At 42.2% G+C, this 18,427-nt stretch overlaps 1 protein-coding gene across 42 annotated transcripts in view; it reads left to right on the top strand.

Moving 5' to 3' along the window:
- Positions 1-18,427, top strand: part of ADGRL2 (adhesion G protein-coupled receptor L2) — a 141,318-nt gene that overhangs the window by 20,745 nt on the left and 102,146 nt on the right. For all 42 annotated transcript variants that reach the window (XM_075615683.1, XM_075615684.1, XM_075615681.1 and 39 more), the window contains exon 2: positions 5,487-5,659. In XM_075615683.1, coding sequence (XP_075471798.1) covers positions 5,587-5,659 — 73 coding nt within the window. In that variant the 5' untranslated portion in view covers positions 5,487-5,586. The remainder of the gene's footprint in view (positions 1-5,486; positions 5,660-18,427) is intronic.

The raw sequence follows: 18,427 nt of genomic DNA, 5'->3' as shown, positions 1-18,427 counted from the left end.
TCTAGACACCCCCTAATCATAATAAGATAAGCATTTGAGAGCACAGCTGTGTAATATGCAGTTATTTGAAGTTCAGAGCTATAATTTCTTCTTATAATACAAGTGACTTGAAGCTTTGTATTGATGAATAATTGACACACACATATTTTTTTATATTTGCCACCAAGTGTCACATTTTTTGTTGTTGTTTATTTTGCTCTAGCCCACTACAATGAAGTAAATGTGTTTGAGGTTAATGAGCTGAAAATTAAATTTATGACCTAATAATTCTTGAATATTCTACAAAATGGCCAACGACATACCTGGATCACTGCCTTTATTTTTTTTAATTTAAAATCCTTTAACAATTCTGGACACTGGACACTGGACATGCCCCACTTACTGCCTGGGTTTAAGTTGTGGCTCTTCAATTTACATTTGTTTCACCTTCCATTGTAGTTTTTCAAGCAATAACTTTTAAACTCGCAATGCAGCATTATAATTCTATTTGTGCAATCCACGTAGTCCTTTATTTCGTTGGCTGGTCTGGATCCACCCAACAAGTATAAAAGTGCGTCACGACAAAGCTCGCTTCGGTGCGTCAATGAACTTGCTAATCTGTGACTAAGAAATATTAGGTGTTGGTCCTTGTAGAGCGAAATCTAATTAATCCGCTCATCTTTCCTCAAATTAGTAGTGATGGTTTCCATTTAAATTTTGCCTGTGCAAGACTCCATGTGAATAACCAAGTCCATAATGCTGTGTTTCTGATCTCATTCTTCCCATGGACAAACTTACTGTTGTTATTGATGACCCAGTGTGACACATCTTAAGTCATTATTATTTCATTTAGTGGCTGTATGTATAGACCAAGAGGGAATCTGAATATTGATTCACTGAATGGCTTGTAACATTGATTTATGAGGCAAGGATTCTGTGTGCTGAGCCAAACACAGTTGAGATTGCATCTTATGTGACCATTGATTTTGTTTCATATTTCACTTCACAGTAATTAGACTCTGATCTCACAGATGTTAACATTAAAATCAGTTTCTGTGCGCCGGAATCACAAATGGCACCAAATTTGCTACACCATTGCAAATGAACACAGACATGTTCAAATTAACGTTTCAGGTTATACATTTTCAATGAATATTAGGCATTTAAATTATAATTTTTTTTAACAAGTAAAGTATTTGAAAAGTGCTGCAGGAAATTCATCTTTTGCAAATTTCCAAGTGCAGTGATTCACATGTAAAGAGCCGAAGACTAACCAGATTGTTTGCACTGGTGCTTCATCTGAAAATAGGATTAGCCGCCCCCCCCCCACCGCTTCAGCATTCGTCTCTCTGCCTTCGTATATTCTTCTTTCCTTCCTCTTGTTCCAACTAGGAAAGGTTGAAAATCAGATCAGTATGTTAAAAACTCTGCACTGAGCAGTATCTATTTCTGAGAAGCAGACATGTCTGATCACTGCCCCTCTTTGTTTGTCTATCTCGACTTCAAACACACATTCCTCTGTGAAAAATACTTGCAGGGGAAAACAAGCGCACAAAATGACATAACCTTCAGAAGGAAAATAGGTGTTCGTGAAGACTGTCTGCGCAAACGCCTGTCTCTCGCTGCTAGCCCCTAACCTGTGGCTTTCCAGATAAATGAATAAGTTAATAGTGGGGTTACACTTATTTCTTGCTCTTGGTTATCGAAGAGTTTTAATTTCAAGCACCTTTTTTTTATTTTAATTTTATTTTTAAACACTGTTGTTTTTCATCGTAATTCAAACTGTAGCATTTTCGGGGTTGGAATAAATACCTATTTGTTCTACAGTTTTGTCAGACGAGTACGGTTTAATGAATAAAGCGGCAAAAAGCCTCAGACTTTGCCTCTGGTGTCCAAAGCTATTAGCATATTTAACATGCTTCCCAGCATGACACTAAGATATAACCGTTGTAATTGACTTCCAGAATCTCTCCTTTTCCTTCTCCCTCAGACTCGGTGCTGGAGGTTTCTTGTTGGTACTCGATCAAAATCAATTAATTCTTTAGCTTTGCAATAACAAAGCTGAAGAATGTATAAATCATTAACAAACCCTACATTAAAGTAACATATTGCTAAGCTATTCATAGTTATAGTCACCTTTAAGGGGATGGTGGGGGGGACCACGCGAGACCTCGAAGTTCTCTTAGGCCGCGATTATACCCAAAAACGCGCACCAAAACATGCTAAAATCCTATGAAACTGCTCGTACCGCAAGCGAGGGTCACGGTGCAACAGACCACAAAGCGGACGGCTGGGGAAGAGACGCAGGATTTTTAATTTTTTTTCCTGCGATGGCCGTGTCACGTGAGCGATTCAGCCAATGAGGGCGAACCGCTCATAGCCACGCCTCCGCCACACCTCCAAGTCACCTACTGCTCTCCAAGGGAGGGCCCAAGGGAGCCGCCGGGGGGAGGGAAGGCCCCAGGGGAGCCGCCGAGGGGAGGGAAGGCCCCAGGGGAGCCGCCAGGGGGAGGGAAGGCCCCAGGGGAGCCGCCAGGGGGAGGGAAGGCCCCAGGGGAGCCGCCGGGGGGAGGCAAGGCCCCAGGGGAGCCGCCGGGGGGAGGGAAGGCCGCCGGTGCAGAGGGAAAAGTTTGCGCACCCCTGGTCTACAGGATTTGGTTACATACAGTGCAATATAGGGGAGGTAACCCAGGGGTTCTCAACTCCAATCTTCATGACGACCCCCCCCCCCCCCCCAACAGGTCAGGTTTTCAGGCTATCCTAGCTTCAACACCGGTACTCGGTCAAAGACTGACCCTCTGTGCCCCCTGTGCTGAAGCAGGGATATCCTGAAAACCTGACCTGATGGGGGATTGGGGGGGAGGTGGTATTGAAGACTGGAGTTGAGAACCCCTAACCTTAGACCATATATAGCTGAGATGCATAACTCTGCTTCCCTTTGCTTTCTCTTTACATCACATGACATGTACAATTCTTTAGTGACCTTACCCTCAATTATGGTATGTAATTTATTGTATCAGGATCAAGCAAAAGGAGATGAGTTATGGATCTCAATTATGGTTCACAAGAAAAATGTACCCTGTCAGAAATGGAGGGCCTGCAGCCTGATTAGCTCATGTTTACTTTTCTGCTATATTGAAATAAAGCTCTACACAGCTGATTTTTATTTTTTTAATTAAAGATTAAGATTGAAACGTTAAATACATAAAGTCTATTTGAAATTGAACAAGCCGTAGTGGACAGTAGTTGGGTTATTTGACGTTCTGTTGCATTACAGAAATTACCCTTTTCTGACTCAGATTTGAAAGAAAAAAAAATGACATTTGTACATTACAAAATTACAAACAGCTGTCCGTTGGCTAATAACTTAATTGAGCTTTAAAAAAAAAAAATAATAAATGGTTCTCTTGCCCTTTCTTGTATTTGCAGTTTGTGGGGTTCTTTGTCCTGTTTGTCGATCCATACAGCAGTGCCCAAGTTAACAGACTAAGACCGCGCTTATAGTGCTGGCGACGGCGACCGATGACGTCAGCCGTCGCCACTAGCGAAAGTTATAATTTCATTTTAAGCGACCGCAGGAGCCGAGGCCAGTGACGTCCCGAAACGGGGCGGGCCGCGGTCTCTGATTGGTTTAGAGACAGTCACATGTGGCGACTGTCTCTAAAAAATCAGAAACTTGGCTTCAAAATTTTTGGTCGCTCCGTCGCATTACTATAAGCGCTTGCGACTGAGTCAATGTATTTGTTTCGGAGCGACGCCCCGTCGCAAGGCGCTATAAGTGCAGCCTAAAGCAGCTGAATCAATAGAAATGAGTGGACACGTTTTTCGTTGTTTTATGTTGGGACTGGTCTTTGTTTGAGCGCAGACCTATTGATGAGCTTCCTCTTAGCTGTAGTGGTGTATGATATAAATAATGGTTTTGAAAAAGTTTAATATTTTTATTGTGTCCACACTTCTGCGGCTCCCCCCGTGCTTCTCCCTTGGACCCTCCCTCCCCCCCCCCCGGCGGCTCCCTTGGGTCCTCCCTTCCCCCCCCCCCCCCCGGCGGCTCCCTTGGGCCCTCCCTCCCCTTATTGTGTCCACACTTCTGTGGCTCCCCCCGTGCTTCTCCCTTGGACCCTCCCTTCCCCCCCTCCCCCCCCGGCGGCTCCGTTGGGCCCTCCCTTCCCACCCCCCACCCCCCCCCCCCGGCGGCTCCCTTGGGCCCTCCCTCCCCCCCGGATGCTGCCTTTTTGTGTGTTTTCCCCAGCAGCAATACCTGGCAAACTTTGCTAAGCTTTGGCAGTAAAAGGTTAGCAGCGTCGGCTTAAAATGTGTTTTAAGTTTCTAACACAACTGTGTTTTAAATATTTCCACATTTTTAATATGTGAATATGGCCTATTTGTTTCGTGGAAAAAAATCAAAAAAAAATCTACAGAGATGTTTTTTTAATTTGAGTGGTTAAAATGTTTTTTTTTGTTTACAGTTGTGTTACTATTCCATTTTAATAACCTTGATATTTTAAGCATGTCTGTGCTCTGGTATCTTTCATGGACTACAAGCGGGTCTGAAACATTTTGTGCATATAACATTTCTACATGTAAAAAAGTGATTTTCAGGAAGACTAAGAAGGCTTCTTACATTACAGCCAAACTGTGACGGAGAAGGCAGTGGGTAGTGAGAGAAGCCGAGCTCTTCCAGTAATTCATTGGGTGACTTGAGAGATGTTTTGGAAGCAGTGATGCATTAACTGGCTTTTTATATGTCAGCATTACAGGACGCGAGATCGTCATTTTACTTAACTTGGAATACTCATGGTCATATTTAGATTTTTGCTGAAAAGACGACTATATGGAAGTATCTCACAATGTCTATTTTATTCTAGCTTTTTCGAGGCTAAGTTGGGTGCTAAAAGTATATGTGAAAAGTAAGGATTTGTACTGTGCGCTGTGCGGCGAGTCGGCTATAGCTTTAATTTGATGCAGTGAGAGCTATCTGTGTCGTTCTCGCACAGTGTGTCTTGTTTTTAACCCCTTGTCCGTATGATGTGACTGCTTGTGAATACGTGCCACCATGTTGCTTGCGGTTACACATTCTTATTGGGGGGGAGGGGGGGTCACATACTGTCCTAGTGCTGCAGTCCTCAGTGTAATCTTACCGGGAACATACCCGACTGTAAAGTTTCTTTTAATATTACTTTTGTGTAATTTGTTTTCTAGAAAATGATTGCAACAGCATTCACATTTCATAAGAAATACTTACATTTTGTTATTTTTAGATGCTTACATGTACAGCAAATGGCATCGAAGTGTTTGTTTATATTTATAAGACTACAAAACAATTCTTGTTTGTCTGCATGCGATCCTATGTTACTTTGTTCATAGCTGCAAAGCCCAGTTTTACTGAACTTTATTTTCACTGTGTACAGCTGCTTAGCCGCTATAAGGTCAGCTAAAGTACATGTTCCCATATGTAAAAGTTTTGGTGCCAATGAAAGACGAACATATTTGTTTATTTTTCTTTCCAGATATACAGATGAATAATGCAGATCTCTCCCTTCAATGAAGCTGGACATTTGTAACTGGATTCATTAAGGAATACAAAGAAAACATTCAGAGGAATCCATAATGGTGACTCCTGGCAGCAGAATGCAAACCCATTGGTTGTTTCTTGTAATCGCCATCTTGCAGTGTACAGAAGGTAAGATATATTGCATCCAAGTGATGCTGTATATACAGTAAGACATGCTGGGAAAGGACTGGCTTTTTATATGCATTAACTGTAACCAATTATTTGCAGCACTGTTTGTTTGTTTGTTCTACACAAATAAGAGAATTGTATTACTCATGTTTTCAATTTCTACACTTCTGAAAATAAAGGTCTTTTTGTAAATGTTCCCATCTATACTTCAGAATAAACCGCAGACGATAGAAGTGCCATTTTGAAGTGTTGTAAAATGAGGGGTTCTATAGTGTATAGAACCAACTTATTTTTAATTGTGATTATTTGCGCTATCCTGATTTTGTGAGATCTGCTATTGGAGGTTGATCGTAGTCTATAATTTTTATTTGTTTCGTAGTTCGGGTCTGATTTCCTAATTCACAAACTGCTAAACTCCTCCTTCCCCAATTCTGTATTGTGAGTCCTGGGGACTCTGACCTGCAGGCAGCTGCAGGGATAGGGTTACCACCCTTGCATGGCAGGTGCTCGTTTTTAGAAATCTTTTTTTCTTTTTTTTCTTCTATGTAGATACCTAGATCACGGTATTTTCCTCGACATTTTAAGGAGTAATGCTGATTTTTTTTATTATTTTTTTTACATTTTTGTATTAATGTTTTTAGTGCAAATAAATGTGGTTTATGTTAAACAGATATTTACATTGAAGTCTAATTTAATGGCACATTATTGAAGAAACCTATAACTACATAATTCTCTCTTTAATTGTTATGCAATTACATGCTTTGTCTTAATAGTATGTATATACAGCAGGGCCCCGGGTATATGGCGGGTTCCATTCCAGGGGCCCGCCGTATAGTGACAATCACCAGAAAGCGGATCCGGCGATTTTCTGTTCTGTGCATGCACAGAACGGCGTTTTCGCCGTTCTGCGCATGCACGGCCTATGGACTGCGTGCGCAAACTACGGTATGCGCGCGCAGACAACTGTCTGCGCATGCGCGCCGGGCGCAACCGCCCATTCTGCGCATGCGCGACTGAGGATCAAAGATGGCGGCCCCCTTCTCGGCGCCGGCGAATTGCCGAGAAGCGGGGCCCTGCTGTATGTATGTATGTCTTTATATAGCGCCATTAATGTACATGGCTCTTAACAGCAGTAATATATGGGACCTAATCATATAAATAACAAATAATATAAATAACACAAAGGGAAGAAGTGCTTCAGACATGAAATTTAAATTTAGGAAAAGGAGTCCCTGCTCCGAAGAGCTTACAATCTAATTTGTGGTAGGAAGAACGTAGAGAGACAGTAGGAGGGCGTTCTGGTAAGCGTGTCTGCAGAGGGCCAATCTTTATGTATGAGGTGTTAATTATCAGCCATGGAGCTACTCATGCTTTATTAAGCAATTGTGTTTTGAAGTGGGTCTTAAATGTGTATAGAGGGCGCTAGTCGGGTACTGAGGGGAATGGCATTTCAGAGGTGTGGGGCAGTCAGTGAGAGGTTTAAGGCGAGAGAGGACTTTAGATACAAAAGGGTTAGAGAGAAGACATCATTGAGCAGAACGCAAGAGTCGGGATGGTGTATAGCGAGACATTAGGGCTGAGATGTAAGGAGGAGCAGAAGAGTGTAAAGCTTTAAAAGTGAGGAGGAGAATTGAGTGTGAGATGCAGGATTTGATAGGAAGCCAAGAGAGTGATTTCAGCAGGGGAGATGCCGAGACAGATTCGGAAATAGTGATTCTGGCAGCAGCGTTTAGGATAGATTTGTAGGGGAGGCAGGAAGGCCGGACAGCAGGAGATTACAGTAGTCGAGACGGGAGAGAATAGGGTCTGTCAGAGTTTTTGCAGTCGAGCAACAGAGGAAAAGACGTATCTTGGTAATATTGCGGAGGAAAAAATGACCCTTTTTTGCTACCCTTTGAATGTGAGAGAGGAGTGGAGTGTGACCCCTAGGCAGTGTGCTTGGGCTACTGGGTGAATGATAGAACAGTAATGTGGAAGGAGGTAGTAGGGCCAGGTTTGGGAGGGAGTATGAGGAGCTCTATTTTTGCCATGTTTAAGTCGGCGGAGGGCCATCCAGGATGATATAGCCGAGAGACATTTAGAAACTTTAGTCTGTACAGCGGGTGTAAGGTCAGGGGTAGGAAAGTACATTTGTGTGTCATTAGCATAAAGGTGATATTTGAACTCAAGAGATGTGATGAGGTCAAGTAGAGAGAGTGTGAAAAGAGAAGGGGTCCCAGGACAGAGCCCCTGGGTACACCCACAGAGAGATTGATAGAGGAGGAGGTGTTGACAAAAGACACTGAAAGTATGATGGGAAAGGTAAGAGACGATCCAGGATAGAGCTTTGTTACGAATGCCAAGAGTATGTAGAATGTGAGGGTGGTCCACAGTATCAAATGCTGCAGAGTGGTCGAGTAATATGAGCAGATTGTAATGACCTCTGTCTTTGGCAGCATGAATGTCATTGGTTATTTTGGTGAGTGCTGTTTCAGTGGAGTGAACAGTGCGTAAGCCAGACTGCAGAGGGTTTAGGAGAGAATAGGTGTTGAGAAAATTTATTTATATTTTATTTATAAAATATTTTACCAGGAAGTAATACATTGAGTTTCCTCTCGTTTTCAAGTATGTCCTGGGCACAGAGTTAAGACAAATAATACATGGTTACAAATACAGTTACATAAATGAACAGGGTATACATTATATACAAGACATTGCATGCACAGTTAAAGAAAATATATGTTATGGGCGAATGAAACAGTTACAGACCAGATTAAAATGTGAGACAGCTTTAGATTTGAAAGAACTTAAACTGGTGGTGGATGTGAGAGTCTCTAGTAGGTTGTTCCAGTTTTGGGGTGCACGGTAAGAGAAGGAGGAACAGCCGGATACTTTGTTGAGCCTTGGGACCATGAACAACAGTTTTTTGGAGTCTGATCTCAGGTGATAGGTGCTGCATGTGGTAGGGGTGAGGAGCTTGTTCAGGTAGCTGGGTAGCTTGCCCAGAAAGTATTTGAGGGTGAGACAGGAAAGGTGAACTTTGCGCCTAGACTCTAGTGATGACCAATCTAGTGCTTTGAGCATTTCGCAGTGATGTGTGTTGTAGTTGCATTGGAGAACAAAACGACAAATTGAATTGTAGAAGGTGTCAAGTTTGCTAAGGTGGGTTTGAGGTGCCGTGCCATATACTATGTCTCCATAGTCAATAATTGGCATTAGCATCTGCTGTGCAATACGCTTTCTGACCAGGAGACTTGGGGAGGATTTGTTCCTGTAAAGTACCCCTAGTTTGGCATAGGTCTTGGTTGTCAGGGTATCAATGTGCATTCCGAATGTTAAGTGGGAGTCAAACCATAAGCCCAGGTATTTAAAACTAGTGACAGGGGTTAGGGTGGTGTTAGTGTTGGTTCTAATCTGGAGCTCAGTCGCTGGAAGCTTTAAGAATTTTGTCTTGGTCCCAAATACCATTGTTACAGTCTTGTCAGTGTTTAAAAATAGTTTGTTTTGGGGAAATCCAGTTTTCGAGTCTCAAAAAGTCAGACTGAAGTATGTGTTGAAGGTCAGAGAGGCTATGGCTGTGTGCATATAGGATTGTGTCATCTGCATACATGTGTATTGAGGCTTCCTGACAAGCTGTGGGAAGATCATTAATGAACACTGAGAAGAGTAGGGGCCCCAGAACAGAGCCTTGCGGGACACCACAGGTGATATCCAGGGGGTTGGAGTTAGAGCCTGAGATGGACACATGTTGGGATCTTCCTGATAGGTAGGACTGAAACCAGTTTAAAGCATGCTTCCCTATTCCAGAGCTCTGGAGTTTGTTAAGCAGGATAGCATGATCAACTGTATCAAAAGCCTTTGCAAAATCTAGGAATACTGCACCAGTGAGTTGTCCCCGTTCCATTACACACTAAATTTCATTGCAAACTTTTAGCAGGGTAGTTACGGTGGAGTGTTTGGGACAAAAGCCAGATTGGAATTGGCTAGGGAAATTTGTCTTGGTGTAGTAGTCGCTTAATTGGGAGTGGACACATTTTTCCATGACTTTGGATAGAATTGGGAGAAGAGAGATTGGTCTGTAGTTTGAGACAGTGTTTGGAGCAAGCAAGAGAATAGAGCAAGCAAGTGAATACAAGGCGTTTAAATGCAAAAGTAAGGAGGGAGACAAGTCGATAGTTAGAAAGACAGGTAGGGTCAAGCTTGCTGTTTTTGAGTAATGGTATGACTGTTGCAAGTTTTGAAGGAAGAGGGAAAGGTTCCAGAGCAGAGGGAGGAGTTAAAAATGTGTGTGACTGTAGGGATTATAGTAGGAGCAAGAGGTGGTAGAGGGAGAAGAGATCAGCAAGAACACATCCTGCTCCGTGACAGCAAATTAAGAGTCAAGGAATACAGGAGGAGAGTTAGAAGAGGTGTAGGATGGGAGGAGGATACAGAGGGGATGTTCTGCCTAATGAATGCACCTTTAGGTTAGATAAGTAGGTGCTAATCCTGACTCCTAGTTTCCATGACAACTGAACGTGATTACCAGTAAATCATCTCCCCCCCTCTCTACTCTTCTATTCTGTGTCCTTTTTCACGGACACCTGAACAAGCAAAGTAACAAGTACTATTAGTATTTCATGCATCAGAGTTTCAGAGAAGAAGAAAAAGTGTAATGCAGTAATTTCCAAAAATGCCTTTCCTTTAGGAAAGACAGGGGGAAGATGGATTTTAGAGTTGGCTGTTTCATTACCTCAGTGAAGGTGACTCACTAAACGCGGTCCTGTGGACTTTAATAAATGGGATTAAAAGCATGGGAAAGTGGCGTTGCATAAATTGAATAAGGGGCAAAAATAGTACAAATGACATTTCCACCATTTTACTTTAAAAAAATAATAATCACAAAATTAATTTTTATTTTAGGACACAGGATTAATGACATCCATGCCAGTTACCGCCAGATCGGGGTGTAATGAATCCCGGCTGTGGGGGTTTACGTTAGTTGTAGAGGTTTTAGTGATGGGACTCTGACTTAATAAACCATTTTTCTGTACATTCACAGTGCGGTTATGGAGCGCCATGAAGGAAACTTACTTGAAAGGCACATCTATGAATGACCACAGCCAGTGTGCTGCTATATCAAGTCTCGTACAGATTATACTACTTGTAAAACACGGGGTCTCATCTGAGACGCACATGCACACACGAACACGCACACGCACGCACATGCACATGCACATGCACACGCACGCACATGCACACACACACGCGCACACATGCACGCACACACACATGCACGCACGCGCACGCGCACGCACATGCATGCACACGCACGCACACACACGCACACGCACATGCGGATGCACATGCACACACATTCACATACGCGCACACGCATGCACATGCACACACATATACGTATTCATCTATATACACACGTACACGTATACGTTTTTTTTGCTGCGCCTCCCCATATGTGAGGGTCCTAGCGCTCGCGCCCCCCCCCCTCTCCAGTGACCCGGCTTCACGTCATCCTGTCGCGTCATTTGACACGCTTTACCATGTAATGTCAAATGACGCCATGTTGTCATGGCGACGTGGCTAGAAGCCGGCTGAATCCCAGTACGTTGAGGTTGCAGAGGCCTCACGCGGTCCCCCGGTATTTTATTTTAATGCCTAGGGGAAGCGCGTGGGGCCTCTGCAACCGCCTCACCTCCTCCCAGAAAAATCCCGTGCCCCCCCACCCCAGTTTGCGCACCCCTGCCCTAATCTGACATCTAGAAGTGGTTATTGGTTCCTTTTTGTTAGACTCGGGAGCGGTTTGATTTTCTCCAGCTGCTCCCGTTTGTGCGGTGTCGTGGTATGATCAGCGAACGCTTGTACTGCCCCCTTATCTTCATTGGCTCTCTGATAAGGGCAGGATAAGGGGAAAAAACACTTGATTGACGAACACTTCCACATTCAGAGGGTGGAACTGAACCTTTTAAAAGTGTATTGGATTTATGAATGAATTTAATAAAAGCAGATTGTATTTGATTTACTGGAGTAATACCCATTTTCATTTTTCAGCAGTCACCTAATTATGTATCTCTTAAGGTTTTTAATAACTAGGTATTTGTCATCACAGGTTTCAGAATACCTTCACTAGGTTATTTATTAACAGAATTCTAAAGGGCAATTAAACTTGTCCTACATTGCAAATCTGGGTTGACAAATATTTGGCCTTTAAAGATGCAATCCTACTTCCAAACATACATCAGGGTTGCAATACAATTCAATGACTCGGCCACGGAACGTGTGGGGTTTTTTTTACACTTGCCTAAAAATCTCTTTAATAGGTGTTAACATTTATGCCCAACATAGAAAAGCAACAACAATGCCACAATAGAGATTAACTTTGCTCTTAAATTTTCATTATTGAGGAACAAATTATAACGAATGTTGCAGAAAAGAGGCAACTCATATTTAAAAGCTGTTCTTTGAAAACTGATTACAGAGACAACTAATCAATAATTTTACATCCATATTTTAAAATGAAATGTGTACAGAGTGGAAATGGAGAAGTAAAGGAGATCCTATTTTATGGATTTCAAGGGCAGTGAACTTTTGGCTTTATAGGAGATCACCCATGTGGCTTTATAGGAGATCACCCATGTGGCTTTATGGGAGATCACCCATGTGGCTTTATGGGAGATCACCCATGTGGCTTTATGGGAGATCACCCATGTGGCTTTATAATAGATCACCCATGTGGCTTTATAATAGATCACCCATGTGGCTTTATAATAGATCACCCATGTGGCTTTATAGGAGATCACCCATGTATCTTATTATCTGTCCTCAACCGCATTGCTCTTGTAGAAAATGTTCATTTCAAAAGAACTTTGCTACTGTAGAAAGGGTGAAGTGTGGCCCGGCTTCACAAGGGAAGGTTGGAAATTCTAATCCAGGGGTACGCAACTCCAGTCTTGGTCAGGTTTTCAGGATGTCCCTGCTCCAGCACAGGTGGTGCAGTTGAAGACCTGAGCCGTTGACTGAGCCCCCTGTGCTGAGGCAGGACATCCTGAAAAACCTGACCTGTTGGGGGTTAGTTTCTGGAGTTTGGTCATTCTTTTGGTTCATGAAAAAGTGCATTTATCGTTAATGAATATAAAACCTCCTCTTAACATTTATTTAAAACCAAGCAGGTGCACATGGTGGTTTCAGTTCATGACCTTTCCAATTCAAAGTTTGCAGTTAAAACGTAAAAATGTTCTGTGACCACTGACCACTGGCCACCCGTTCTGTGCAAGTTCAGTGCGTTCCTATTATATCATTGTTTCCGTGGAGATACTGCTAAGAAAATCCTTACAATTTGATTTGGGATTTGACAGGCTTTTTTATTTTTGCACATCATGTTTATTTTGTTCATGCTGTAAGTAAAAGCCAGGAAGTCTCTCTCTGATACTGTGAGTGTAAGGGGAGGCCCAGTTACTGCCGGCATGGCTAGTGCAAAGTATCCTGGCCGGGAACATCATACACCATCAATTCCGAGTTCCTTAAGGGAATAATGAAAGTGTTTGTATTTCACGTGCATATTAATATGGCTGTGAGCCACAGAATCCATGTGAATGAGGTACACATTGCTCACAAAAATGCATTACTCTTACTTGTGCAATGGAGACTTTGCCAAATATAACATGGTAAAAATTAGTAGCACTTAATGTGAATGAAAAAGTGTTAAATTGGAAATAAATGTTATGCTAGAAATGGGAACTCGGACTAAGGCTTGGAACCACCGACTAAAGTTTTGTAATGGAAATTTTGTGTACTTTAGAAAGCTCCTGCAGCTGTTTGAGAAAATAAAGTGAATTCCCTGCTGTTAATTTTGTATGTTTCTGTAGAATTTCAAGAGATTCCAGGTGTGGGACAATTACTTGTTAGTCCGCATAATGAACATTTTTTTTTTCCAGGCAAGACTGATTCTTCTTTGCTCTGTAAGTTTTCTAATTTTGGGATCTAGTGCAGGGGTGCGGAAACTTTTCTGTTTGCGCCCTTCTGTCTGACCGCCCCCCCCCAGCTCGCGCACACCCCTCATTACCGGCTCACTGGTATCGGTGGCGTCATATGACGTCGCACCATCGTGTGACGTTGCGTTGCCATGGCAACGCGTCTCCGAAGAGCCGGCTGAGAGCAGGTAAGAGGGAGTTGGAGGCCTCACATCTCCCCCCCCCCCCTCCCGGGTTTTAATTTAAATGTTGTGGGGAAGAGTGCGATGCCTCTGTAAATGCCGCGTCCCGTCCCCCCCCCAAAGAAAATCTCAACCCCCAGTTTGCACACCCCTGATCTAGTGAACAGTTCCCCACTGTGTATTTATATATGTGTATGTGTAAGCTTGACAAATCAGAACTAATGTTTGCATGCAAAGGCATGAATCCTCTCAGTACTAGAAAAGGTTAATCTAATTTCATCCAGCTATGTACATTGTATAACCAAGTGCTTTGAGTGGCAGATAGAAGGATATCCTGAGACAGATCACACAGTTGGATGCTTGATAAACATCAGTAAGGTTTTGTTGCTTCAAGCGCTGCCACTGCATTATTTCCAGTGGTTAGTGTCTCTTGCTTTGGGCAAAAGCAGCAATTCTAGGCAAAGATGACATTGTAACCAGCAGTGGTAAAATAAATGTTTTCCTTGCCAATAAACCTTCTCACTGCTATTCCGTCTGTTTAGTTACCTTTTATCTTCTGATAAATTAAACCACTGCAAAATCCTTGAATATAACATTAAATATTCTTACTGGACCATGCAGTGGGTTATCTTTTAAGCGCATGACCATTGCTATAGAAATAACTTTGTTTCGGACATAATAGCAGTGCTTCGGTACTGGCTGGGTAAAGGGTCTTTGGATTTCTCTCTCCAGAGTCCTCAACAGTCATTAACTTTCAGGAAATTCCCTCCCTCTTGGTTCTTATTACATAAGTAATCTCTTGGCTCCATATAACCGCCAGAAAGAACGGGGCTTTCATGCCACTGAAAAGAAAATACACAGCAAGACAGTAAAGCTGCTTTTTACAGGCTAGTTCTATATATATATATATAAAAAATAAAAAGAGACCAAGGATCATAATAGTAATATTTTTTTTCTTTTTTACATGTGGTTTGGAATCCCAAGAGTGATATGGTGAAGCAAAGCAGGAAGTGATGGCTGAAAGGAAAGGAGTTTATATACCACACGCTAACCCAAAAATTACAAAGCGAAAAACGCACAATTATAAAATTGCTCTCAAATTGCACATCTGCTGTAACTTTTATCAGAAAAGGAAGCCTATTAAATGGGGACTTCAGATTTATATGTCCATATATTTTATACTTTAGTATTCAACTCGTGATTTTGCCACATTTTCTTTTATTCTGCAGAATGTTTTTTCACTTGATCATTGCCAAACTCTAAGGAGCAGTTTTTATGACTTGCCTTCCATCTTACTAAAACTTTCCATTTTTACTCCATTTCCTTTTTCTTTCTTTCCTTTTTTTTTTTTTGTGGAAATCCTATTTCTTCGCATTGTTTGCCCTCCCACATTGCAAACACGAGTGAGCATTATAGTCACTATATAATATAGTACTATGTAACTGGTAGCAAACCACTAATGTAACTGTATGATGCATGCCAACCATTGCTAGAGATGTTATAACCCCTTCTCTACCACTTGAATGTGTCATAATTCGATGTGTTTGATTAGCTTTTCAAGCCCCAGCCTAGTGGACAAAAGCCGTCATTAAGGTCACTGAATACACACGATGTACTTCATTTGTCAAGAGGCAATTGGGGGCTTTTGTATGTAAGTGCGGAAGGAATGAGTGCAGCGATTCCAAAGTTGCAGCACTAACGTCTGTTTAGCTTTTCACAATCAGAGGCCCTCATCCCCGTACACTAGATTCACAAACAGCTCTTCTCAGCAGTTCCTCCTAGGATCAAAACGAACAACTGACCTGGTTATACCTGTGCAGCTAAAGACCATAAGGTCGCGCCTAGTCCCGGCGACGGGACGTCACGGCAAAACAATTGTATTGAGTCCGTTGCGTGCGCTTATAATAGGAGTGGCGCAACGGATTGGTCGGGATCGCTGGAAGTCAATCAAAATTGATTTTACAGCGACCGCAGCGTGACGTCAGCAGCCAGGTGAGCGGTTCAGCCAATGAGGACTAACCGCTCACGGCCACGCCCCCCGGTCACCGTCTCTTGTCTCTAACACTATAAGCAAAAATCGCTGCTACAACGGCGACGGAAGTCACGCGTCGCGTCGCCGTAGCAAGGACTATAAGCGCGGCCTAAGACATTTTTTGTAAAATTATTTTTAATAGTGTTTGTTACGAACACAGGAATTTCTAACTTGGGAAGAGGCTGATTTCTTCTCTGATGCGGTGCATTGAGGAGGACTTCCCCCTCCTACCCCCCTAACATAAGGTGCACACAGGCGCTGAAAAGCACGGCCGACCTCATTAGCACAAGGGGTAAGGAAGTTACATTAAGGGCTTTATTCTGCATATTTCCAAGTGGCTGGTTTTTGGGGACATTTTGGAGGAATTTGTGCCCAAAGATGGCTGGAATGGCGGCTTCAGACTATAAAGTATAATACCCCGCAAGTCATTGGCTGCTCCATTAGAAAGCAGTATTTCATGCTTTATAAGATCATCGTACTAAATAGTATGAAATACTATTGCCTGGGTTTATTTGTTCTCTTAAGTTAAAACATAATGGGAGTTTGTTGGCTACAAAAGAAGTGACCGCAATTCTTGTCTGTACATGTAAAGGTAAAGCTGCCTTTGGAGGAAAATGACATGCACATTAAAAGGCTTTGTCCGTTAAAATCAACTTTGTTTTTTTATTTTTTTTAAATAACCCTTTCCTCCGCGGGTTTCGGCTAAGCTTGCTGCTTTAGTTATCAATTTGTTTCTGTATGTTTGTTTTTTTTTTTTTTTACCCTTTTGTGTCTGGGAAAACACGGGCTGCCGGTGCTAGAATATGGCGACCAATCGAAGTGTTCCGACTACGCCAGCCTTTTGTCCGTGTTTTTGTTTTTTTCACACCTTTATTTTATATAGATAGTGTGTGTATATAGATATATATCTATATATCTGAACATCCCTGGTGTGAAAAAACACTGTTGGATGTATTTCACAACACACAGTCTTTTAATGTTTAGAATATATATTTTTACATATTGATGGTTTTATTGATCTTTGCACTGGGTGCATTGACGTGTATATGAAGTGAGAGAACAGCTGTGTTACGTTTCTCTCTTTCCTCTCTCCTAGCGCCTCGCTCCCTCTGTCCTTCCCGCGTTTCCGTCTGTACTTTGCACGTTTTCCTACAGGTTCGCTCTTCTGCTAACTCGTGTGGAATGTTTTGTGGTATTGTGTAGCCTTTAGAATTTGAACAAATCCCCACCTGCTTTAAAGCTGCATTTTTTGGGGGTGGGGGGGTTTAACTTTCTTTATTTTTAAAACCATTTTTTTTTTACTGTAGTAATTTTAGAGTTACTTGTGCTTCATGTGCGGTCTGCATTATAAAAATAAAAAGATATCTGCCTCCAAAATTAGTCTTTTTTAATTGGCTGCCACTTTTACCATAGAAGCCATTGGGATGAATCTTGAGTGATAAATACTTGTTTTAGCTTTTCTAATGAAGATTGAGAAGAAGGGGGAAAAAAAGAACAGGATGTTGCATATTTTAAGAGTACTTAAGTGTTTTTTTGTGCTACGTGGGAGCGTTCGCTTCCAGATCCTACACAGCTACAAATCCTGAGGCAAAGCTCTATAGAGTTGATCATTGTAGTTGACGAGGATTAAAATGTCACTTCATAGCTTCAATTTCCTAATCCTCCTGCCAGCCGTAACTTCTTGCCTTTCAGTCCACTAATTAACCTTTTCACCTTTTAAAAAAAATTAAATATTATAACCTCCATTAAAGTTTTTCTGTGCTACATTCCCTCCACTTCGTTCTAAATTAATTACCAAACATTGGGTTTTCAACAGCTGTATTTTGTTAGTTTTAGGATTGAAGCATCGCCTATTTTGGTATAATAAATGGTTTAAACTGCAAACCACCTTGCACTTTGTTTTGTTCTGGGATTGAAGGGGGTCTCTGGAGCAGAACTCTGTTACTTTAATCTCCAGGGACCCCCTGCTTTCCAAGAAATGTACCGGTACTGGGATCTATGCAGGGAGCTTGTCGGGGTAACAAAATGGCGGCTTCATATGGCCTACGGGCCAATGGGAAGCAGTGACGTCATCCCTTGCGGCTTCCTACTGGACCGCGTGATCGGGGGCTTTAAACTGAAGAGAACGGCGCCCTCTACGGCGGTAAGTATCTCTCCAAGCAGAGGGTCCCTGGAGATGAAAGGGGGTTTCCGCGCTGGAGACCCCCTGCTTCAATCCTAGAACAAACAGAAAAACTAAAATGTAGTGGCAGGGGGCTTCCTGCTTTAACAATATATTTATATCAAAATAGAAGAGTTGTTTGTTTTTCATTCACAATCTATTATTAGATTAATAAAGTGAAACATTCCGCTTTGTGGTCTGAAAAAGCTGGAAGTGGTATACTGTAGTTTTTTATTTTCTTTGCCTAATTCAATTTTCTGATAAATGATTCAGAATTTATAAATATAATTATCCAATTTTTCTTGAGTTGGATAACGGGTGTCTGTGTGTGACTATAAATATAGTTCTCAAATAACTGGAGATATTAATGCCAGCGTGGTGCATTGTACCGGTTACGTTTCCTGTTAATAATGAAACGCTCTCTTCGAGCTGCCTTGGGAATGTATT

This window comes from Ascaphus truei, chromosome 10 (genome assembly GCF_040206685.1).
Source record: "Ascaphus truei isolate aAscTru1 chromosome 10, aAscTru1.hap1, whole genome shotgun sequence".
Classification (NCBI taxonomy): Eukaryota; Metazoa; Chordata; class Amphibia; order Anura; family Ascaphidae; genus Ascaphus; species Ascaphus truei.
This window is presented reverse-complemented; position numbering and strand designations above follow the sequence as displayed.